The sequence below is a fragment of the Carcharodon carcharias genome, chromosome 6, assembly GCF_017639515.1.
Source record: "Carcharodon carcharias isolate sCarCar2 chromosome 6, sCarCar2.pri, whole genome shotgun sequence".
In the NCBI taxonomy this organism is placed as follows: domain Eukaryota; kingdom Metazoa; phylum Chordata; class Chondrichthyes; order Lamniformes; family Lamnidae; genus Carcharodon; species Carcharodon carcharias.
Window position 1 is genome coordinate 54,705,022 of NC_054472.1, and position 24,650 is coordinate 54,729,671.

Consider the following 24,650-nt stretch of genomic DNA (forward strand, 5'->3'; position numbering starts at 1 on the left):
CTCTAACCATTGACCATAAAGCTCTGTCTAGGAGGCATTTGGCTGAAGGTCAAAGGGCAGTTGACTGCTAAATTGCAGTAGAAAGAAGGAGAAATCACAAACTTTGGAAGCGATCCAAAACCAAGAGTGTTCACTGTTAAGCTGAAAAGCTTGCACAGATCTACAACTCATCTATAAAATAGACAAACTGGGGGGCCAAGCCAAACTGAATTCAGGGCAGTATTTCTGAACTGGTTTAGAGCCCTTAAGACTGAGTCAGGATCACCAGAATCCAACAGAACCATGAGAAAACCTGACAGATTTCCCATAAACTGCAGGTGAAGAAAGCTCAAGTTCATTGCTGGGAAGGGCAGTTTGCATCAAGCACAGAACACATGGACAAGCTTGAGCAATGAAAATAACAAACACATTCCTGTTGAAAAGCCTGAACAAGAGGACATAAATTTCATTGGTGATGTGGAGTCCTATACTTCATTGTCCACAAAATTTCTACCAGCAGCAACACCAAGGCTAAATAAAGTGCAAAAAGCACAAAAAGCAGATGAAGGATGTGCTAAAATTCAGTAATACTGCATCAGTGGATGGCCAGAATATGTTCCAAATAATCTCACCCTGAAGCAATACTTCAAGCAACAAAGATATCTTGGTGTCGTGGATGATTTGCTGATTTATGATGAGAGATTGGTCATACCCAGAGTCTTCAGACTCAAGATCCTTCAGAGAATACACCAGGGACACCTGGGCATTACAGAGTATTATGCTAGAGTGCGCAATTGTGTTTGGTGGCCAGGGATCTCAAAATCATTAGAGGAAATGATTTTGAGCTGTATCACTTGTGCAATCCATCGCCAGGAGCCAAGGGAACTACTGATGTTGTTCTCATTTCCATTCAGACTGTGGGAATGTCTCAGAATGGATCTTTTCAAACCCGAGAGGAAGACATTCCTCATAATTGTTGACTATTACTCCAAATGGATTGATGTTAAACGTCTTCATGGTCCAATCTTGGAAGCAGTCCTTAAATTTTTCAAAATTGTCACATATGGCATTCCAGATCCAGTCATTTCAGACAATGACCTACAGTTTTAAGCAGTTCACAGAACATCATTGCAATGAGATCTTGCCACTTGTATTGCTGGTCCTCCACTCGGCACGGTTGAACTCTAAGGTCAATTTGTGTTGGATTCGCTTTTCTGTCGGGTGTGTGTTGAATTGTAGTTTTTGAACTGTATCCCAGGACTGTTGTCCTTAGAGAAAAAAAGGCTGAGAGGAGATTTGATAGAGGCAATCAAAATCATGAGGGGCATAGACAGAGTAGATAGGGACCTATTGTTCGCACTCCTGAAACAATTGAGAATGAGAGGGCACAGAAGTTAAAGTAATTGGTAAAACAAGTAATAATGCCATGAGGAAAAACATGGCCATGCAGCAAGTGCTGGAATGCCCTGCCAGAGAGTGTGGTGGAGGGAATCAAAGCATTCAAGAGGAAAATAGATGATTATCTGAAAAGGAAGGATGCATATGGTTGCTGGGAGGAGGCAAGAGATTGGTACCAAGTGAATTGCTTGTTTGGAAAGGCAGTGCCGACATGATGGGCCAAATGACTTCTTTCTGCACTGTAAGAATTCTGTGATAACATTAAATTCGGGTAACTTCCCTTCATATTATACTGTCTCGTTTAAAAAAAACATAATTTCATCCCTTCTAAATTTTTTCACCTGCTTTATGCATTTATTCACTCTTTTAATTAAAACAGAGTAAAGGGTGATTTGATAGAAGTGTTTAAAATTCTGAAGGGATGGAACAAGATAGATAGAAACAGTGTGTTTCCAGTCATTGAGGGATCTAGAATAAGGGAACTTAGAATGTGAGGGATTTAAGGGGACAGGAGCAGAAACTTCTTTTATGCAAGATTGTGGGACTATGCAATGCAGTGATTGAAGCAGAAATTATGTCAGCATTCAGGAATGGTTAGATAGATGATTGAAGGAAAAATACAATAAAAGCAGACAGGAACATAGGATTAGTCTTTCTCATGTAGAGATAAATATTTTACATAGCTTTAAAAAACGTGAGCATATAAAAACACACTTCAAGTTTAAAAATGATTACTGGCAATGGTCTACATGCCCATCACAATGACTGTTTCCATCTGACAAAAAGCACTTTTATTTTTAAACTGGAAAAGTAGTTCTTCAAACATATTATAAACCAGTTTGGATGTAGAAATTCCAAATGATACAATTATTCAGTGATTCTCATCCTTACGAATATTTTCACTCATCTTTGCGTTCACGCCTCCCTGAAAAATATTGGATTCTAATAACCTCCTTGGCTATACATCCTCTTCTTTGTCTTGTGCTATATCTAACTCCTTTCCAGATTCTTCAGCGTGTGCTAGCATATCAGCATTTCAAGGTAAATCTGTGTAGTTTACGCTTGGGACACAGATGTTAACAGTCCTTTGGATCTCATCCCAGTGACTATTCTTCGTGTGTAAGATTAGGCAAAGTATTCACATATGGTTATGGTACTGGGCTTGTAACCCCAAGATCAAGAGTTCAAATCTCACAATGGCAAACTATGAAACAATGTAACTTAATCTGAATAGGAACAGATGGAAACGTGTTTGTACTCGAAAGAGTTACAATTTAATTGTGAATGGCACTAGAGTTGAGCCTAAATCTTATTGCATCTTTATAGTAAGGTTTCTTCTCTTCATTTGCAGTGAAATTGTGAGCACATTCTGTTTTTTAGAAGGTAGAATTTCCACTCAGCTGTGCTGGTTTCTACAACACAATTTGCAGGAAACAATTTAGCCAGCAGATAAAATTGTGGAAGTGCAAACTATATTCAGTATAACCTTAAGTTTCTGTGGCCTTTTGCACTAATGTTAAAAAAAAAGTTGGCCCTGCCTACAAACTGGCCACATCCCCAAGATTAATTAACCACCACTGAGAGTTTCTGCTAATTGTGTTCATTCACAGGGCTTCAAGGAGACTCTTAAAAATTAAATTGGCTCTTTTTGGTGCAAGGATCCTAATAGAAATGGTTTTTTTTTAGATTTAGTACAAACTGACTATTGGTACCCCAAATATAAGTAAGAAATGGTTTATATCCTTTTAGTCATTTTAGTAATTTAAAATCATGTTATTCTAAGGTGGTGAATTGACATTGTGATTAAAAATGCTTATTTTTTGTGATAAACTCATTTCAATTATGTTAATCAAACTGCACCAAGGTCAAAAGATCATATTTAGATATAGCAAGGAGTATTTTAAAAACAATTTTGAGGAAAAAAAGCTTAGTAAAATGCTGCTCAATTGAACTGCCTCAAGGCAGGCTTTACATTCGCACCATGCAAATGAGTTTGAGCAGAAACTTTAAAAAAAAATCTAGAGTTACATTGGATATATGGCACATAAACAAGCCATTCAGTCCAACCAGTCCACGCCAGTGTTTATGCTCCTCTCGCCTCCTCTCATCTTTCCTTAGTTAAATCTATCATTGTAACCCTCTATTCCCTTCCCCTTCATATGCTTGTCTAGCTTTTGCTTAAATGCATCAATACCATTCGCTTCAACCATTCCCTGTGGTAGCAAGTTCCCCTTTCTCACCATTCTTTGGGTAAAGAAGTTTCTTTACCCAAGAAACTTGGATTCCTTGGTGACTGTTTTATATTGATGGACCCTAGTTAGGCCCTTCTCCATAAGTGGAAACGTTTTTCTGTATCCACTTTATCAAAGCCTTTGCTAATTTTGAAGACTTCTATTAAGTCACTCCTGGGCATTTTTTACAAGAGAAAAGAGGCCCAGCCTGTTCCATCTTTTCCTGATATGTTTACCCACTCGTTTCTGGTATTATCCTTTGTAAATCTTCTCTGCACACTCTCCAGTGCTTCTATATCCATTTTACAACATGGGGACCAGATCCTTGTAGCACTCTTAAGTGTAGTCTAACCAAGGTTCAATATAGGTTTAGCATAACTTCCCTACTTTTCAATTCCATCCCTCTAGAAATATAGGCAAGTGTTCAGGGGTTTGCTTTTTTATGGCCTTGCACAACTTTTAGTGATTGGTGTTTTTGTGCTGAGATTCCTGAGTTCTGCTACCCCACCCTACACACGCACCTTTCAAGTAGTTAGTGACCTCCCTATTCTTTTGACCAATATGTGCTACCTCATATTTATTGTGTTGAACTTCATTTGTCAATTATTTGCAAATTCTGCAACATTATTAATGTTCTCCTTTAACTTGTTGCAGTCCTCCCTCCTCAGTATTGACTGTTTCCACCAACCCCCCCACCGCCCCCCCCAAAGTTGGTGTCATCCACAAATTTAGAAACTGTATTTTTTACTCAAGTCCAATTTGTTAATGTAAAGTTCTCAAAACTAGTACAATTGGCATCTGGATTGGCATTTGAACTTTGTGTTAAAACTGTACCCAGCATGTTTATATTTTGTAAATATCACACTGAAGAAAGCTTCCTCTCCTCACCCCTATCTGTATCACTCACTTTATAAACAAGAGTTTTTAGATACTGATGAGATATGGGAAGCTGGGCATTTTTTTTGTTTCCCCATTCCTAGGCCAAAATTGTGGAAGAAAGTTATATGGTGCTATCCCATGCCAAACAGTTCATTTTGATGTTTATCTTCGATATGAGCATTGTCCTAATCTTATGCTCCCAGCCTGTTCCTAATCTGTTTATCACACCTTTTCTTCATATGCCAATCTAACGTATTCTTAAATGTTGACATGGTCTCTTCAATGACTAACTGCATCCCAGTCTGCTTTTTAAAAAATTCTCCTCTTCCCCATGCTATCAGGCTGCAGTCTGTTAAGTCATCATAAAATAAAATTTCCTAATTTAGATCTTTCATGCATTTGATTGGCCCACTTACCATTTTGGGGTAACTCCAACAGAAATCACAAATAATATTTGTGCTGAAGAGAGTAATCATATTTTCAGGACATGACCTTGAGCCTTTTCCACTGGGAATAAAGCCTATATTCAATGTCGTGTGATCAGTTTATTCCATTGTTTGCAAAACAAGCAGACATTTATTTCATGATGTACCTATTGGAATAGTATTGCCTACTTTATGGAACAAATTGTTTTTGTTCATTTTCAGGATGTGGGTATGATCAGTTTGATGGTTACTGCCCCATCCCTAAAGCCCAATGGGTTGGTACAACTGAGTGGCTTGCCAGGCCAATTCAGAGGGCAGTTAAAAATAATTTACATTGGTGTCAAAATTGAGTCATTTCAGCCAGATACGTTTAAGAATTGCAGGCTTCCCTTCCTAAAGGATGTTAGTAAACCGGTTGAATAACAATCCAACAGCTTTCACAGTCTATTAGTATCAATATTCTTTTTACAGATTTTTTAAAAATCTAAATTCAGATTCTCAAACTGCAATGGTGGGATTTTAAGTTTGCCAGTGTTACTTAAGCACACAATTGATTAGTCTGATTGTCTGATTATTTTTGTCTGATTTTGAGTACTGTTAACTTGGGCTTCAAGATTTTTATTAATATTTGTAAAACATTCTCTTGACCTGTTCATGTTTCCTTCCTGCATCTGCCTTTACTATGAGTGCCCAGAACAGCTGTCTAATAAGACTACAACATCTATGTTCATGACGCAAAGAGCAGTGACATGTTGTGCTTTAATTGCTGCATTTCAGAGCACTGTGAAGGTGAATCAAGTTAGTTTGGATGAAAGTGGAGAGCATATTGGGATTTGTTCAGAAGATGGCAAGGTAGGAGCTGTAATAACTTATTTCCTATATCTTTTCCTGCAGCTATGTTCCTGTAGTTTTCCTACATCTCCTGTATTGCCCTGTTGCTGTTGGTGCATTTTCCCCATTTCCCTGCTGATATTGCCGCATTTTCCCCTGTTTCCCTGCTCCTTCCTGTATTTTTCCTCACTAGTACAAACTAGTCACTAAATAGAAATGAATTAAGGAAATAGTTTAATTTTCCAGTGTGTTCTAACTTCTGTGTATATATGTATTTGGGAAAATGATGATCAATGGGCTTGTTATAAGATTGAACCTTGAAGCGTTTGGAAGGAAGAAACAATTGATTATTTTTAAACAACCTGTTACTGAGTATAGTTATCAAGAAACCATGTGGTGCCAGCATATTTCTAATGCAGTATTAGATCTTTAAATCAAAGCTCTTAGTAACTTCTGTAAAATGTAACATATAGCTACCAGCAAATCAAGGTTTAAGGTACAACAAACTGCAAACTTTGCATTTAAGTACTTACATGTATGAATGTGGAAATTTTCCTGGCTGCCACTTTAAGGTAATCGTTAATGTGTTTGTTTTAAATATCTCGCACTATTTGCAGCTTATCAATGAATAATGTATAAATTAATAGAATCTATTCAGGCTGATGCACCTTCATAGTAGTAACTTAATGAGAGACAGGCAGCATAAATTTAAAAAGGAGCAAGAAAGCCCAGCCAGACAAATGACCTGAATTTCTTCTGAAGTCATTCTGGCTCAAGCACATTTGAGAGTTCTGTATTATTTATTAAGTGGATTGGCAATGTCAATATCTTCTGCTCGAATCCGCTGTCGGTGCACAGATTGATCTGTGACCAGTTTGAACTGACCGTAGGAGCCAAGGTAAATCGTGGCAAGAGCGAAGCCATATTCTTTGGGAACTGGGCAGACCAATCCTTTGCCCCCTTCACCATCAAGTCAGACTGCCTGAAGGTGCTGGGGATATGGTTCGGAGGGACCAGGAGATGCGTTAGAAACTGGAAGGAGCAAGTGGCTATGATGGAAAGAAAACTGGGCATGTGGGAGCGACACTCAATTGTGGGTAAGAACCTGGTCATCAGATGTGAGGCACCCAGTGTTGCTGTACATGGTACAGGTCTGGCCCATTCCCCACTCCTGTGCAGTGGCAATCACCCATCCGCTTTATCTGGAGGTCGAAAATTGATCGTGTTCGCAGGGACGTGATGTACAAGCCTCTAGATAAAGGCAGAAAAAACATGCCCAATATCACCCTTATCCTGATAGCCACACAAAGGTGGCTGCGTCAAGCTGTGCATAGACCCTCGATACGCAAATACCAAGTGTCACTATGTGCTGAGGTTCTATCTGCCCCATGTTGCGAATGATGGGTCTGGCCACACTGCCGTGGAACGCTCCAAGTAGTTGAAACCACCTATTCCTCGTGGAAGAATTTATGCGGAGAAACACTTTTGACCACAAGTCCATCAGGCAGTGATCAGTACGAAATGTCCTAGAGGCCCTGTGGGAAAAGGAGATGGTGGATCCTGACTGTTGGTTCCCTGAGCAGACTGTCAAAGTCAGTTGGCATAATGCCTCATCACCAGAGCTTTCCAACAAGCACCAAGATGTAGCTTGGCTGGTGATGAGAAAGGCTCTCCCCGTCAGATCCTTCCTACATGCCAGGAGTCTCTCCCCCTCTGTACGTTTCCCTCAAGGTGGCTGTGGTGGAGAAGAGACAGTTGTTCACCTCCTTGTGGAATGTGTCTTTGCAAAGGAGGTTTGGAAAGATGCAGTAGTTTTTGTCGGGGGTTCATCCTGAGCAGCTCTGTGACACAGGACTCTGCTCTACGGGTAGTTCCCAGGGGGACACACCGAGACAAACATCAACTGCAGCTGGAGGATCATCAACTCGGTGAAAAACGCTCTTTGGTCTGCCTGAAACTTGTTGGTCTTCCAGTGCAAAGAGTTGTCCCCGACTGAGTGTTGCAGACTGGCACATTCCAAGGTCCAGGGCTATGTACTGAGGGATGCACTAAAGCTTGGGGCAGCCGCTGCAAAGGCGCATAGGGGGAAGGTCACTCTCTAAGACCTTTCTGCTATAGTGCACCGAGGGTCTGGGAATTGTATAGTCCCCTCGGGCTGTATGACTCTCAATGAATGTATGCAGTGAATACTAAATGTATCATAATTATATTGAAGCACCTCAGTACAACATGATTACATCGATAACTTGAATACAGTTGCATTGCCTGACGGTCTGTAATGACCAAATTGAAATGTCTGTAATGTTCATTATATTAAAGCACCTCATGATCTATTTGGAAAAGCTGAATATGATTGCACTTTTTGTGATGGCCATTTTGAAATGTTTTGTAATGTTCTTTCAGATATTTTATGAATAAAGTATATTTTTCAAAAAAGAAATTATTTATTCAGTGGATTCAACGCTGTGGGCATCTACTGTCTGCAGGACTTCCCCAGTGCTGAATACTTTGACGTGACTTTCAAGAATGTTGCTGCGTGCATGAAGTTCCTGAAGGTATTCGAGGAGAAGAGAGACCTGCCACAGCTGAGAATCCTCAAGGCAGAGCTGCTGTTTACTCTGCTGTCACAATAGGACCGCATGGTGAATGTGCACCTTTACAACCCCCTTGTACCTGTTGTTGATGTGCTCACCTTCCTCGCCAGGTATGTCAACAAGATTGGGAACTGCACCAAGGTCAAGGATGCCTTTGGGATTTGGACAAGCAAATGGCAGGTCAAGGTGATTCTCAAGATGGATGATAAGGAATCAATCTTCCGCCCTCCCTCCCTACCATGTGTATACCAGGCAGCCCAAAGTTGGTCATTCCTGTAGTAAATCTGGTCATGTGGCAGCCAGTTACAAAGCCGACATCTGCAAGCAGGAAAGGCTTCAGACAAAGGACTGCAAGTGGACTAAGTGCTGCAACCTGTGTGGTGGGGCAGGCCACCTTTACAAGACCTGCCACAAATGCTGCCTCACTGCTTCTGCACAATAGATGGAACAGTGTGTGAAAAACACTAAGGAAACTTGCAAATCTCCACCCACCAAAGCCTCCAGTTAGCAGAATGGGTTAAAGCAGGACAGAGAGAGAGAGACAAGAGGAAGGAAAAGAGTGGGGAAGCAGATGGCCAAAAAAACAGTACTGCCCCTGAACCTCCCACTCCTCAGCAGACTGAATCTATGGAGGAGGAACCAGCAGAGGACCAACTGGGAGAGTGGCAGCTGGTGAAAAAGACCAGAAGAAGAAAGGACCAAGCCATTTCCCAAATGAGTGTCAAGAGGCAACTCTGTTCCAACACGAATGACAGTACTGCTGCCCTTTAGATGAAGAGTAAGGGTAGCACCTGCAGAAGTGGCAAAGCTTTAGGGAGCTCCAGGATGTTGGAGACAGCCAAGCTCCAGGACGTTGGAGACCAGCACAATCCAAAATGAAGAGGCCAGCGCACCCCAGCTTCAGGAAGCCAAGGAGCATTGAAGATTTCGGCACACTCTGGCTCTAGGAAACTGGGAGCAGCAATACCCCTGAGCGGGAATGGATGGGAGAGAATTCTCCAACAGAGAACAATCCAAACCTCTCTCCTTGCACGAGCCCACTGATGTCACCTGGGCGGAACATTTCCTTCGGGGTGTTTCAGGACGGTTTCCTCAGCCCATCGCTATTTGTGAAATCTATGGGTATATAGAAGCAGACTAAAGGACTGGAACTGTCAAAGACAACAGGCCTGGTAAGTTACAGAATGCTTCAAAATGGGGTTAAAGTTTGTTTCTATTAATGTGCGTTGTGTTAAATCTACTATGCGATGTGTTACAGCCTTGGATTACCATGCCAAAGTCAAAGCTGACCTGTTTCTGCAGAGTGTGCGATGCTACATCTCAGCTCCTATAGGCAGTGGTCACGATGGTGGTCCCATGAGCTATCAATCTGGTCAGGAGGAAATGACTCATGTTGCTCTGGCCTGGTTATTGTGCTGCATGGAGGCAACTTCACCATCTCGGAAGTTAAGATGGTGGTGGGCGGGCACCTCCACGTAGCAGACGAACTGCACAAGAATGTTCCGCTCCGGTTAGTTAACACATATGCCCCGGCTCAAAACAGCGAGCCGCTGGCTGTCCTTCAGATCCCACTGCTACTGGTAACTTCCAGGCCAGCTGTTGTGGGCGGTGACTCCAACTGCATCATTGATTGATGCAGCTGGGCGATCCGGCAGCACTGACAGCAGACTGGATGCCATGTCCAGACTCCTGATGGAAACAGGAGTAAAGGATGCCAAGCTGCATGACGCCTTCAGCAACCCTGCAGATGGAGCACAGCATAGATACACCTGGCCACGGCCAGACAAGGTTCATCCCTTCCAGGATAGACTTCATTTTTGTGTCCCAAGCAGTCAGATCCACCAACGTCAAGCCGGTCTTCTCTTCTGACCACTGCCCCCTATCGGTTCACTGTCACTTAGAGGAGGACCGGAGGCAGGGACACATGGAACCTGGATGTGAAACTGTTGACCCCAGAAAACATTGAGGAACTCAAAAGGATTAGAGAACCGTGAAACCCCTCTGAGTCCCTGACATGCTGGTGGGAAACAATCAAGGAGAACATCAAGAGGTTTTCCTTCCTCAAAGGTGTTCAGAAGGCTAGAAAGGAACAGAGAGAAGTGTCCTGACTCCAGAAAAGCGTGTAGCATCTACTTCACCTGGAGTTGATGGAGGTCAAAGTCGAGAGGATCTCCAAGAGGTAAAGAGCCAGCAAGCCTTGTTCTTTGCTCGGAGGTCTCCAAGATCATTTTCCCGTACGGAGTCCGCTCCATGGAGCAGGATGAAATGTGCAAGCATTCTTCTTCCAAAAGGTACAGAGAGAGAGCTCTGATCAGCAGCCTGAAGGAAGACGATGACTCTGTAAATTCATTGCAGTCCAACATTTTGAGGATCAGCAAATCCTTTTAGGTCGGATTGTTTGACATGCACGGCCACTCAGTCCTTCCTGTCCTCTATCACGGAGATCTTAGATGACACTACGCGGGAGAGCCTAGACAAACCGCTAACTCTGGATCAGCTGACTAAGGCCCTTGAGTCCTTTGAGAAGAATAAAATTCCCGGAAGCGACAGCTTACTGGCTGAGTTGTATTCAGCTCTGTGGGACTGGATTGGCCCAGACCTGCTGGAAGTGTACAAGAGTGTGCTCCTGGTCGGTGACATGTCAGAATCCATGAGGAAAGGCATCATTCCCTCTTCCGCTTGTTGTTGCAGGTAAAGGGAGGAAATTAGAAATTGGTGACCCATTTCACTGTTGAATGTGGACTATAAAATTCTGTCCAAGGTCATCGCCAATTGGGCCGAGTTGCAATTGGTGATCCACCCTGACCAGACCTGCGCTGTACCCAGCAGGAAGATCTCTGCTCGCTTTATGCTACTCATGGATATTATTGCCTATGTCGGGGACAGGGGTGTGGGCACCTGCCTCATCAGCCTCGACCAGGAGAAGGCTTTTGACAGAGTTTTGCACACCTACATGATAGATGTGCTCTCCAAAATGGGGTTTTGGGAGGGAATCCGCAATTAGATCCAACTGCTGTACATAAACATTGGTAATGCAGTTTCCATCAATGGGTGGGAATCGGAAAGCTTTCCAATTAAATCTGGAGTCAGGCAGGGCTGCCCTCTCTACCCTGTCCTGTTCGTGTTGCACAGAGCCCTTTGTTGAATCTATCAGAAAGGATTCAGGCATAAAAGGAGTAACAATCCCAGGCAGTGGCGGCACTAGGATTAAAACCTCCCTGTGCATTGATGATGTCACCATCTTCTGCCTTGATCCACTGTCAGTGCGCAGACTGATTAACCTGCGACCAGTCTGAACTGGTCTTGGGAACCAAGGTAAATCATGGCAAGAGCAAGGCCATGTTCTCTGGGAACTGAGCTGACCGATCCTTTGTCCCCTTCACTGTTGGGTCAGATTACCTTGGGGTGCTAGGGATGCGGTTTGGAATGACCAGGTCATGCATTAGAAATTGGAAGAAGTGAGTGGCTATGGTTTTAAGAAAAAAGGCTAGGCATGTGGGAGCGACGTTCCCTCTCCATTGCAGGTAAGGACCTGGTCATCAAGTGTGAGGCACTCTGTGTTGCTGGTCTGGCCCATTCCTCATTCCTGCTCTGTGGCGATCACCTGAGCTATCTTCCACTTTATCGGAAGGTCAGAAATGGACCGTGTTCACAGGGACATCATGTACAAACCTCTAGATATAGGGGTAAATACATACCCAACATCACCCTCATCCTGATGACCACCTTTGTGTGTGGCTGCATCAAGCTGTGCATAGACTCTCAGTACGCAAACACCAAGTGCCACGACATGCTGAAGTTCTACCTGTCCCCGGTGTTGTGAAAGATGGGCCTGGCCAAGCTGCCATGGAATACTCTAAGTGGTTGCACCATTCTATACCATCTATCCCTCATGGAAGAATTTATACAGAGAAACACCTTTGACCACAAGTCCATCAGGCAGTGATCTGCATGTAGCATCCATCAGATCCTGTGGGGAACAAGAGATGGTAGATCCTGTCGGATGGCTCCCTGAGCAGATTGTCAAAGTCATTTGTAAGAATGCCTCATCACCAGAACTTTCAAACAAGCACCAAGATGCAAATTGCTCACAGACCAGAGTGAAACTGAGGGTGGATCACATGATACACTTCCCTTCACTGCCATTTAATTACTGTGGAAGTGCAATCAATGTTTTGGAGGCAAATGTGGCATCTAATTTCTCATCACAAGGTCTCAGAAAGAATGAATGAATGAAGTGAATCTACTTTTGGTAGCATTACTTAAAGGGTGGATGTTAGCCAGGGCACCAGGGAAATCCCTGGTTCTTGTTCAAGCAGTGATGTTTGTTCTTTCTAGTCCACTTGAGCAGAAAGACAGTTGTTATGCTGAATAGATGAGTACCTCCAATAATGTAACGCTCCCTCAGATGACGCACAGAAGTGCTTCTTCTAGTTATTAGTTTACAACCAGACATCATTTAAATGGGTTTAAACCTCTGTTAAAGTAGCAGCGGCAGGTTTTTTCTATACAAGTTGAGATCCCGTGGTAATGTTCAAAGTGTTAGGGTTCTGATATCCTTCCAGCATGGTATTATAAGATCATAAGGAATAGGATCAGGGGCCGTCATTGCTTATCTGATTGTGGCCTTAACTCCACTTTCCTACCTGGACCACCCCACCTGCCCAAAATAATTCCTCACTCCCTTGTTGATCGAAAATCTGTCTAACTCAGCCTTGAATATATTCAACAACCCAGCCTCCACTGCTTTCTGCAGTAGAGAATTCCAAAGATGAATGCATCCCTGAGAGAAGAAATTCCTCTTCACCTCCATCTTAAATGTGAGACCCTTTATTTTTAAACTGTATCCCCAATTCAAAATTTCCCCCACGAGAGGAAACATTCTCAGCATCTACCTTGTCTAGCCTGTTTCAATAAGATCACCTCTTATTCTCATGAACTCCAATGAGTATCGGCCTAACCTGCTCAACATTTCCTCATAAAACAACCTCTTCCTCCCAGGAATCAGCCTAGTGAACTTTCTCTGAACTGCCTCCAATGCAAATATATCCCACCTTGAGTAAGGAGACCAAATCTTTGCACAGTACTTCAGATGCTGTCTCGCTGTACAGTTGTAGCAAGATTTCTCAACTTTTATACTCCATCCCCCTTGCAGCAAAGGTTTACATTCCATTTGCCTTCATGGTAAAATGGACAACTTCATAATTTCCCACATGATACTTCATCTGCAAATTTTTTGTCCACTCAGTTAACCTATGTATATCCCTTTGCATACTCTTCGTATCTTCCTCACAACTTTGTCTCCTACCAATCTTCTGTATCATCATCAAATTTGGCTGTAATTCAGCCAATTCTTTAATCCAAGTCAATGATCTAAATCGTAAATTGTTGATGCACCAGCACTGATCCCTGTGGCACAGTTTGCCAACCTGAAAATAACCCATTTATCCTGACTCTGTTTCCTGTTGCATAGCCAACTCTCTAGCCATGCTAATATATCAACACCATGAGTCCTTATGTTGTGCAGTAACCTTTTATCGAGCACCTTATCAAATGCTTTTTGGAAATCCAAATGCACTACATCTACTGGTTCCTCTTTATCTACCCTCTTGTTACATTCTCAAAGAAATCTAAAATTCGTTAAACATCATTTCCTTTTCACAAAACCATGTTGACTCTGCCTGATTATATTATGATTTTCTAAATGTCCTGTTGCCACCTGCTTAATAATAGATTCTTGCATTTTCCAAATGACAGATGTTAAGCTACTGGCCTATAGTTTCCTGCTTTCTGTCTCCCTTTCTTGAATCGTCATATTAGGTTTGCGGTTTTCTAGTCCACTGGACTGAGCTAGTGGGTTCAGCATTACTTCCTGGCTTCTGTATACTAGACCTCTATTTATAAAGCCCATGTTCCATATACATTATTAATTGCCTTCATAATCTATCAAACCTTCAAAGATTTGTGTACAGGCAGCCCCAACCTCAACTTTTTGCACCCCCATTAAAATTCTACCATTTAACGTGTGTTGTTGTTTCTTCTTCTACCTACCAAAATGCATCACCTCACTTTTCTGCATTGAATTTCATCTGCCATATGTCCACCCATTCAACCAAAGCCTATTACAGTACGTCCTCACTTTAAGCCACTCTGCTTAACATCACTTCGTTTTAATGTTGTTTAGAACCTGTTTTTCTGACTTGTGTTGCCATTTTCCCCTTAATGTCATTTGCACCCTAGCCCCGCCGCTCCCCCACTCTGGTTCAGCTGATGCCGGAGTCACCACCACCGTCACTATAGGCCAAGGCTGCGAGGAAAGAGCGAGGCCAGTGATCCGGGAGCAGGAGTGCAGGGCAGGGAGCCTGATCCAGAGGCTTTGCTGGAGCAGTCACCGCCACAGAGAGGTTACATGGTGGTTTGGGACAGGAAGCTGCTGACTGGGTGTGAAGTGTGAGCAAGCACTGGCTTTAATCCACGGCCCCTTGTGGATTAATGCACAGCCCCTCCTGCCTCAGTCCCATGACCCTCACCCCCTCCCCAATCTCCAGCTCAATCACTGGCCCAGGGAGGGGTCCAGCCACTGGGCCCAGCTGCAGCCTCAGAGTGGGACTTGGCCAGAGCCTTAGGTTGTTCAGTTGCTACCCTGGGCTAGAGTGGGATTGAGGATGAGGGGGAAAGGGGTGTGAGAGAGCCAGACAGATGGGCAGAGTGGGAAAGGAAAGCAAGCTAAAAGTTGAACTGAGTTTCAAGAATGCTGTGAGTAAGACACAGAAGTTGTGCTATTCGGGGCTTGTTTGGGTGATTTAGTGTTATTTGAATTTTGTAGTATTTCTGTTATATTGTGATTTATTTTATTTTGCAAGTTATTCCAGCTAGGAATGCACAGTGCTGCACAAGTATGGTACAATACTTCACACTGTACATCGGTTTTTCCGGATAAGAAATGTCCGAAGTGACCCAACTCCAGCTTTAACATTGATTCCTATGGGAACTCATGATTCATTTAAAGTTGTTTCACTTAAAATTGCTATTTTCAAGAACACAACCATAACTTTAAGTGAGGATTTACTGTACTATCTTCCTCAATGTTTACTAAAGCTTCCAAATTTCATATCATCTGCAAATTTCAATATTGTACCCTGTACCCCCGAGTCCAAATCATTGAAGTATGTTAAAACAATGGCCCTGTACTGAACCTTGAACTGCAGTTTATTCCTCCCTCCAGTCTGAAAAATAGTCATTCACCACGATTGTTTTTTGTCCCTTAGCCAATTTTGTATCCATGTTGCTACTGCCCCTTTTATCCCCTTGGGTTTCAATTGTGCTAAATTGTCTAATGTGTGGTGCTTTATCAAATGTCTTTTGAAAGTCATATGCATGTTATCAACAGCGCTGCTTCAATCACCTTCTCTGTTACTTCATCAAAACAGTCAATTTAACCTATATTTTACAGACAATGCTAAATGACTTTTGACACAGTGAAGAGATTTGTCTTGGTTCACGATAATCTGTGGAAGAGTTTTGACATTTATTTACGCAGACATTTAATTTCAGGTATCTCTGTAGATTGAGTCAGGGCATGTAACAAACTTCTATGGCCTCTTTAAGGAGCAGGTTTTTAAGTGGTCACTTGCATTAAAAGTGACTGACTGAGATCGCTTGGTTTCATGGAGTTAGGACACCTGAATGCTTCTCACAAAGGATCAGGCTAATTTCCAATTAATGGATCCACAGATGCTGCCAGATCTGCTGAGTATTTACAGTATTTTCTGTTTTTATTTCAAAATTCAATAGCTTTGCATTAAGGGAAAGTTCTGGATTGCTTTGATCATTTCTCAATCGTTCATTCCATGGTAATTTGAATCAATAGGCAATACTTGATGGTATGGCCTGTGCCAAGTTTCACAAAGGCTTTCAAAAGTAGGGACGCCTTGTTACAACCGAAAAGGGCATTGATGCGACTGCACCTGCAGAACTATGTACAGCTTTGGTCTCCTTATTTAAGGAGGGATATACTTGCAGTAAAAGTTCATTTGTTTGATTCCTGGGACGAAAATGTTGTCTTACAAGAAAAGGCTGAACAGGTTGGGTCTATACTCGTTGGAGTTTAGAAGTATGTGAGATGATCTTATTGAAACATGAGACTGAGGGGGCTTGACTGGGTAAGTGCTGTAAGGATGTTTCCCTTTGTGGGCTATCTAGAACTAGGGGGTATTGTTTCAGATTAAGGAGTTGCCCATTTAAGACAAAACGAGGAGGAATTTTATCTCTGAGGCTCGTTAATCTTTGGAATTCTTCACCTAAAGAACTGTGGAGGCTGAGTTATACGGATTTTTGATATTCAAGGGAGTCGAGGATAATGGGGAACAAAAACAGAATCACCTGGAAAAACTCAGCAGGTCTGGCAGCATCGGCGGAGAAGAAAAGAGTTGACGTTTCGAGTCCTCATGACCCTTCAACAGAACTAGGTGAATCCAAGGAAAGGGGTGAAATATAAGCTGGTTTAAGGTGTGTGTCGGGGGCGGGGGGGGTGTAGAGAGAGAGAGAGAATTGGAGGGGGTGGTGTGGTTGTAGGGACAAACAAGCAGTGATAGAAGCAGATCATCAAAAGATGTCAACAACAATAGAACAAAAGAACACATAGGTGTTGAAGTTGGTGATATTATCTAAACGAATGTGCTAATTAAGAATGGATGGTAGGGCACTCAAGGTATAGCTCCAGTGGGGGTGGGGGGAGCATAAAAGATTTAAAAATATTTAAAAATAATGGAAATAGGTGGGAAAAGAAAAATCTATATAATTTATTGGAAAAAACAAAAGGAAGGGGGAAGAAACAGAAAGGAGATGGGGATGGAGGAGGGAGTTCAAGACCTAAAGTTGTTGAATTCAATATTCAGTCCGGAAGGCTGTAAAGTGCCTAGTCGGAAGATGAGGTGCTGTTCCTCCAGTTTGCGTTGGATAATGGAGAGCAGACAGAAATGTAGAATTGAGGTCAAGGTCAGAGTCACTGCCCTGGAGTTCAGAAGCTACATTCTTATGTTCTTATTGTAAAGACTGAGAAATAAAATAACCCCCTTCCTCATATACCATACACTATGTCATTAAGGCTTGAACTCCAAGTTGATTTTAATGGCATGGAGCCATGATAATAACAGCAGATGTACACAAAGGTTATGATGCAGTTAAAGCTGAGTCACTCGTGACAAAATTTCCTGAAACTTCTATATTAGCATAATGGCAGCACCATAAATGTAGACTATACAAGTGCCCAAAGTGTGGTGTCTTTCTCTTTAAAGCCTTTTCGTATTATGTGTAGTCTCATGAAGACAGCCATGATTACTGTCTCAGAGGAAGATTTTGCTTGACGCTTGATTTTTCTGGAACAGGTGCTCTGCAGTTGCCTCAGCAATTTGCACCATTTGCTTTAAATCAAAATGAAGTGCTTAATTAGAACGGTATAAGAGCTGTTTTGCTCTTAAAAGCTGATTGCTTTGATTCAACCTGCTGTAAGTCTACTAATTGCCTTGTAGTGGGAAAATGAAAAGCCAGCTCCAGGGAATAAAGTACTGATTCTAGTTTAAAAGATGAAATGACAGTAGCTATTTGGATTTTATCTGCACACTTCAGAACATCTAACAATCTGTATGGAGCTTGCAAAAGAATTCAAAGAATTTTTTTCCACATAAGTTAAAGACCTTTTCCTTGTTTGAAAAAACAAAATGAGTTGAGAATGAGTTCTTCATATCCGTTAAACATTAAATATGAATTTTACTTGCAGACTGGAGAAGAGCAAGACCTGAATACTCAAAGTAGAAGTGAGACATGGGTCTGTAATTTCTAGGGAAGTTAGCTTATACTGTAGTGAAGAAAATGTTTTATCATTTACTGACTCTTATCAATAGCAGTCCAAAGTCTATAAGGAGTAATCAGATGGACTTAGAAACAATAGGTCATGTGAAGGCAGCTTTTCTCTTATGGCTGGCAAAGCAGTTATAGTTTAAAAGCAAAATACTGCGGATGCTGGAAATCTGAAACAAAAACAAAAATAGCTGGAAAAACTCAGGTCTGATAGCATCTGCGGAGAGGAATACAGTCAACATTTCGAGTCCGTATGACTTCATCAGGATGAGTTCTTCATATCCGTATTCAAATGATGACTGCACAAGTTCAAGATCCATTTTATTTTGGCGCAGGGATTTTGAAAGCATGGTAGAATAAAGCATTTTTCAAAAAGAATTGCTTTATTTGTTTTTAGGACATGAAAAACCAGCATCTATTGCCCATCCCTAGATCCCAGAGGGCACAACAGTCATAACACAAAGTTATCGGGTTGAAGAGTCATACGGACTGGAAATGTTGACTGTATTCCTCTCCACAGATGCTATCAGACCTGCTGAGTTTTTCTAACTATTTCAGTTATAATTTAATGTTGAGGTTAACACTCCATTCAATGGATTCAGCTGATGCAGAGTGAATGGTTGTGATAGCACAGGAAATGATTTCCCAGGGCAGAATTTCAGTATATGGGCAACGGTCTGACTTGGATGCTGCAGTCACAGTTTGAGCTGTTGCTCATGTTCCACTTGTGGCCCCGACTGGAACACTCCACACCCTACAAATTGACAACAGCTCCAATTCTTGATGACACACCTCCTGGTTGACTGCAAACATCACCAACTCCAACCTGGTAATTGACCAAAGTGGAGGTAATTAAAGCTAGCGGTTGGAGGTTATTTGGAGGATGTAATTTGTTTGGATTTTTGGAAGGATTCGATAATGTTTCATTTGTGAGGCCTTTAACGAAGAAAGCTTATAGAACTGATGGCAACCTAGCTGCCTGAATTTTTAAATTCTTTGAAAATGGAAAGCGTTGAGGATAAACAAGCCCAATTTTATGCCAAATAGCCTATTTCTATTTTTTAACATCCATTGACCTGAACTTGGCTACCTGGAGAGGGGTGGAGATCAGTTAGTAATGAAGTTCCTCAAACATCTGTCTTGGGTCCTCTGCTGTTGATGCTGGTCAGAAACAATATTGAAATGTGTGCATCTAACAAAAACATTTTTGATGATACCTTGGTATTGGCAGGTGACTAGTAGCAGATTAATTACATTCAAAAAACCTGTACCAATTAACCGTATGGACTTAGGAATGACATATAGCTTTTAGTATAAATAAGTCTAAGGTAATGCACCTTAGAGCATGATGCTGCTACATGGTGAATAGGTGCACAATAGCAAAGGAAGAAAAGTATTTTGTTGCCGCTTTGGGCCATTCATTGACTATGAAGCTAAAATTACCAAGGTTAATCAAATGTTGCACGTAATTACATCTAGTGTGAGAAAACCTTGTCAAATTTGGAATAATCTATTCAATCAGACATTAAACTGAGGCCAGACTTGCTGGTTCAGGTAGACATAAAAGGTCCTATGACACAATTTGGAGAGCAAAGAGTCTCTTGCCCAATCAAACCTTTGGTGCACAAATTAGTAGTTATTTGCCTACACATCGCTCCAGTAATTGAATTTGAGAAATAGTTTTTTGAATGTGAAATGCTTTGGAATGCCCCATTGAAGTGGCAATAAAATATACATGCAAGTTCTTTTGGCCTTGAATTTCTCTAGGTTAGTGTGTTGGCCAAACTCCCACTAAAACTCCAGGAAATTAATAGAACCCCAAAGCAAGTGTAAGCACCCATTGTTGGCTTGTTCAAAGCATGTGGTCTGTAACTTGTCATATGACTACTTCTGCACAATTTCTGTACCAGTTTCAGTCAGTGTTGGAAATAATTTTAATTTCCCAGATTTTCAGTTGGGGGATGGTGTGTGTGGAGGCTGGTGATAAGAATAGAGGTAACATATAGGCCCAGATCTTCCAGCCTCTGCATGAGTACCCCAGAAGATGGGCTTCAAGACTCTGGATATCCCTGCGCAAGCCTGCGGGAATTGCTCGGGAAGTTTGAACTTCCAATGGACAATTCCCTATGCATCCAAAAACTTCCAATCTGTTTCCAATTCTGAAATAGAATCGAAAACTTCGAAGGGTTCTGACTCAGTTACCTGGATAATTACCCATGGAATATTAGACCGGAAAAAACCATGTCTAACTCGAGGGAAACTACACAAACATTCCAGTCCTGCACTGACTCCCTGACACCACCCCGACCCTCCGATTCTACCCTTCCAACTCTCCTCCTGACGTCCCTCCGTCACCCTCCCGACGTCCCTCCCACTCCCTCCCCACACGTCCCTCCGACTCCCGGCCCCCGGGTCTCCCCGCCCCACGTGCCCCCCCCCGGGTCTCTCTCCCCCCCCCCCACCCGCCCCCCACCACCTCAGCACCGACCCACCCTGTCATCCCAGCCACCCCTGCTGCATTGGCTACCTTGGCCACTTACCCACCCATCTCATTGACAATAATTTACTGACACACTGAAAAGCTATTTAAATGTCCCAAAGTTCTTCAGTGTGTTCGTTAATGAAGACTTAGCAAAATATGGCAGCTAGTGCCGTAGCTAAGTGGCATGGCTTCCCCTGATGATCCTGCAATTTGAAGGAGGATTCTCAGAATTGGTGTGCTCCACATATCTGAAGAGGCCCGGTTCAGAGGTCTGAGTCAGAAGAGCAGAGCTCCACCTTAGTGTGAAAAAATAGGAATGTAGTGGCAGTGCAATAGTGATTGCCACTCCTCTGAAGATTCAGCCCATGGTGATCACAAGTGTTATGTGGTCAGATTAGCAACAAATGTATTAAGTTACAATCAGGGAAAAAACGCAACTCCAAGGTCAAAACGGCGTAGGAATATGAACATAACACATTGGAGCAGATCTTCATTACATGTTAACCTTGGGTTAGTCTTCTGTACTTAATCAAAATTGATTAATTGATGCTGTAGCATAATGGAGTATGGTAGACTAAGTCCCATTAAGGGTTAACTGAAGCAGCCTGTGATGTCATGGAAGGAAGTGATGTACACTCAAGTGATCTGGGACTTGAGAATAAGCATGGCCAGAAGCGTATGTTGAGTGTTCTTATAACTTTGTTGTAACATATTTATAGTTAGTGTGTCTTGCAGCCAGCAGCCTTTGAGGGTTTAATGAAACTGCTCCAACCCAGCAACACAATAATATATGGTGCCAGCAGTAAAAGAAAAAATGGCACTAGAGAAACCTCTACCTCAACCGGAGCGCTTTGAGATGGTCGCAGACCTAAATCAAACTAAAGCATGAACAAAGTGGTACAAGAGATTTGCTTGATTTCACAACGCATTGGGCCTCACAGCAAAGCCAAACTCTAAGCCCGTCAGTGCACTTTTTTATGCAATGGGCAAAACTGTGCGGATGACAACCTAGTTATCCTGCGGATCGATGAGGGTAATAAAGCTGAGGTTATTCACCCATTGGAGATATACTTCAATCTCAGCAAGAGCACCATCATGCAAAATGCAATAAACATACCCAAAGACAATGGGAAAGCATTGAAGCATTTATTTAATGACTTATACTGATTAGCAGAGGACAGAGTATGGTATTCTGAAAGTGGAGCTAATTCATGACAGAATAGTTGTTGGAGCAGTGCATGATGCAGATAATTTGCAGTCCCGAGATGACTTGACTCTAGCGAAGGTGATCAATCAAGCCGACAGGCTGAGACCAGGAGGCAAAACCGATTGGTAGTCAGAGGAGGAGAGCAATTAATGGGACAGCCCAGGCGAGCTGTTGCTGATGTGACAGAGAAAGACATGGTGTGGGAATTGTCCTGCCAAAGACGCACAATACCATTGGTGTAAAAAAAGATGGGGTATTTTCAGGCAGTATGCCGCAGTGTAAAAAATGGGCAGAACACTCAAAGAAAGAGTTTTAAAAGGAAACAATCCATTAAGTAGAAGATTCACAAGACATCGAGGTACCCTTCTTAAGAGAGATTAAAGAATTAAGTGGAAGCTACACGGACCAGGAGGGACAGAGCTGAAGGTTCTGGGAGGACCAACAGCTACTTCTAAAGCACAGAGAGTAATTACTGAATTACTGTACATAATTCAAGATCCGAGTTCTTCGCTCATCGGTAGAAAGGCATATATGAAATTGAATCTAATTCACAGAATAGTAGAAATAGAGAATGGTCAAGGTCAAACAGGAGACTTCAGAACAGGATTCCTGAAGTTATTTACAGGATTGGGAAAGTTGAGAACAGCGTATTGTATAACACTAAGCCCAGAAGCAAAACCAAAACATTTATATACACCTAGAAAGGTTCCACACCCATTACTTCCAAAGGTAAAGAAAGCAATTGATTCAATGGTAAGATGAGTTGTTTCAACTGTAAAAGAGCGAACGAGTTGGCGCGCAGTGTTCTGAAGCCAAAAGTTTCCATAAGAATGTGTGTTGATCTCTCATAACTAAACAAAGCTGTGGAAAGAGAAATCTATCCAATGGTATCAGAAAGTGAGAGTTTAGCTAAATTAAGGAAGAACTCAATATTCTCTAAATTAGACGCTAACTGCGGATTCTGATAAATACCACTAGAAGAGGAGTCCAAGCTTCTCACAATGTTCATAACACCATTTGGAAGATCCTGTTTTACTGGTTTGCCCTTTGGAATAACATTAGCACCAGAGGTCTTTCAAAGCCCAATGTCAAATCTTTTAGAGAATATACACGGAGTTGTTTACCACATGGATGACGTGTTGATACATGGGTCCACTCAAGCTGAGTATGACATGATAGAGCAGCGCTGAGAAGACTACAAGAGAGAGAATTGACACTCAACAGTAGGAGCGAGTTTTCACAGCCAACAGTCAGGTTTCTTGGTCACATGGTGAGTTCATCAGGAATAAAGGTTGATCCACTGAAGACCGGAGCCATATTAAAAATATTCCATCTGCAGGAAGATTCTGGAGTTACAAAGGTTCATGGAATGGTGGATAATTTTCTGGTGAAATGGTCCGTTGTCACCCCAGGACAATGAATGGTGCTGGTAAGAGGTACATCAGAAATTATTCGTAAAAAACCAAGGAGAGGTTGCTGTCATCAGAGGTATTAGCACGTTACAATCTGGAGTTACCTACAATTATCACAATGGATACATCCTCTACAGGATTGGGGCCAGTACTTTTTCAGATACAAAGAAATGGAAAACAGACCAGTCTATTACACATCAAAGTTTAACAGATACAAAGAAGAGAGTTGCAGTAATGGAAAAGGAAGCCACGTGGGCATGTGAGAAATTTGCTGACTACATCTTAGGCCTTCACATTACGGTAGAAACAGACCAAAAACCTTTAGTTGCACTATAGAATGTGAAAGAGCTTGCAACAATGCATTCAAGAGTTCAAAGTTTTAAATTAAGATTGATGACATTTGATACCGATATTGGATATGTTTAAAGGAAACAGAGAACAGCAGGTGCATTATCACACATTGAAATAGAGAACCCAGAAAGATGCAATATTGAATTTGTGGGAGAAGTCGAGGAGTTTACTACAAGGACAGTCCATACATTATCAGCAACTACGTGAAGATTGAGTGAAATCAGAGAGGCTCAGAAATCAGACATGGAATGTAAGCAGATCATAAAATTTTGCAGTAGAGGATGGCCATCATATATACCACATAGTCCTATCTTGAGACTGTATTTCGAGCAGCAAGCACATCTGACAGTGATCAACGATTAACTGGTATATAATGATAGAATAGTAATCCCAAGGGCATTAAGACTTGAGATCTTACAATGCCTACATCAAGGTTATTTAGATATTACTAGGTGTAGAGTCAGAACTGGTTTGGTGGCCAGGTCTCTCAAATCATTGGTTAAATTAAAATCCCAATGCATAACAAGATCAATTCACAGGCAAGAATCGAAAAAAACCACTAATGTCATCAACTTTTTCTACAAGTCTATGGGAACATCTAGGAATGGATTTATTCGAGCATAGAGGGAAAATGTTCGTAATAGTCATAGATTACCACTTAAGGTGGATTTAAGTGAACCAGTTACATGGTCACACATCAGTGGCAATGATAATGTCATTGAAAGAAATTATTGCAGTCGATGGGATTCCTGATAATGATTTCAGGTAGTGGTCCACAATTTGCCAATAAAGAATTTACAGAATCATTTGGATTTGTTCACACAACCATTCACTGAGGTTTCCATAGGCTAATGAAAAAACAGAGACAGGTGTTTGAACTGTAAAGGCATTACTAAAAAAGAATGAGGATTTTCAACTAGCGCTCTTGAGTTACCAATCCCCTCTCCTGCAGAATGGATTAGCTCCATGCAAGTTACTCATGGAAGGAAGTTGCAGGCACAGA

At 42.0% G+C, this 24,650-nt stretch overlaps 1 protein-coding gene across 2 annotated transcripts in view; it reads left to right on the forward strand.

Annotated features, from left to right (window-relative positions):
• vps41 (VPS41 subunit of HOPS complex) overlaps positions 1-24,650 on the forward strand; it is a 255,020-nt gene that overhangs the window by 98,266 nt on the left and 132,104 nt on the right. For both annotated transcript variants that reach the window (XM_041189684.1, XM_041189685.1), the window contains exon 5: positions 5,690-5,764. In XM_041189684.1, the coding sequence (XP_041045618.1) occupies positions 5,690-5,764 (75 nt within the window). The remainder of the gene's footprint in view (positions 1-5,689; positions 5,765-24,650) is intronic.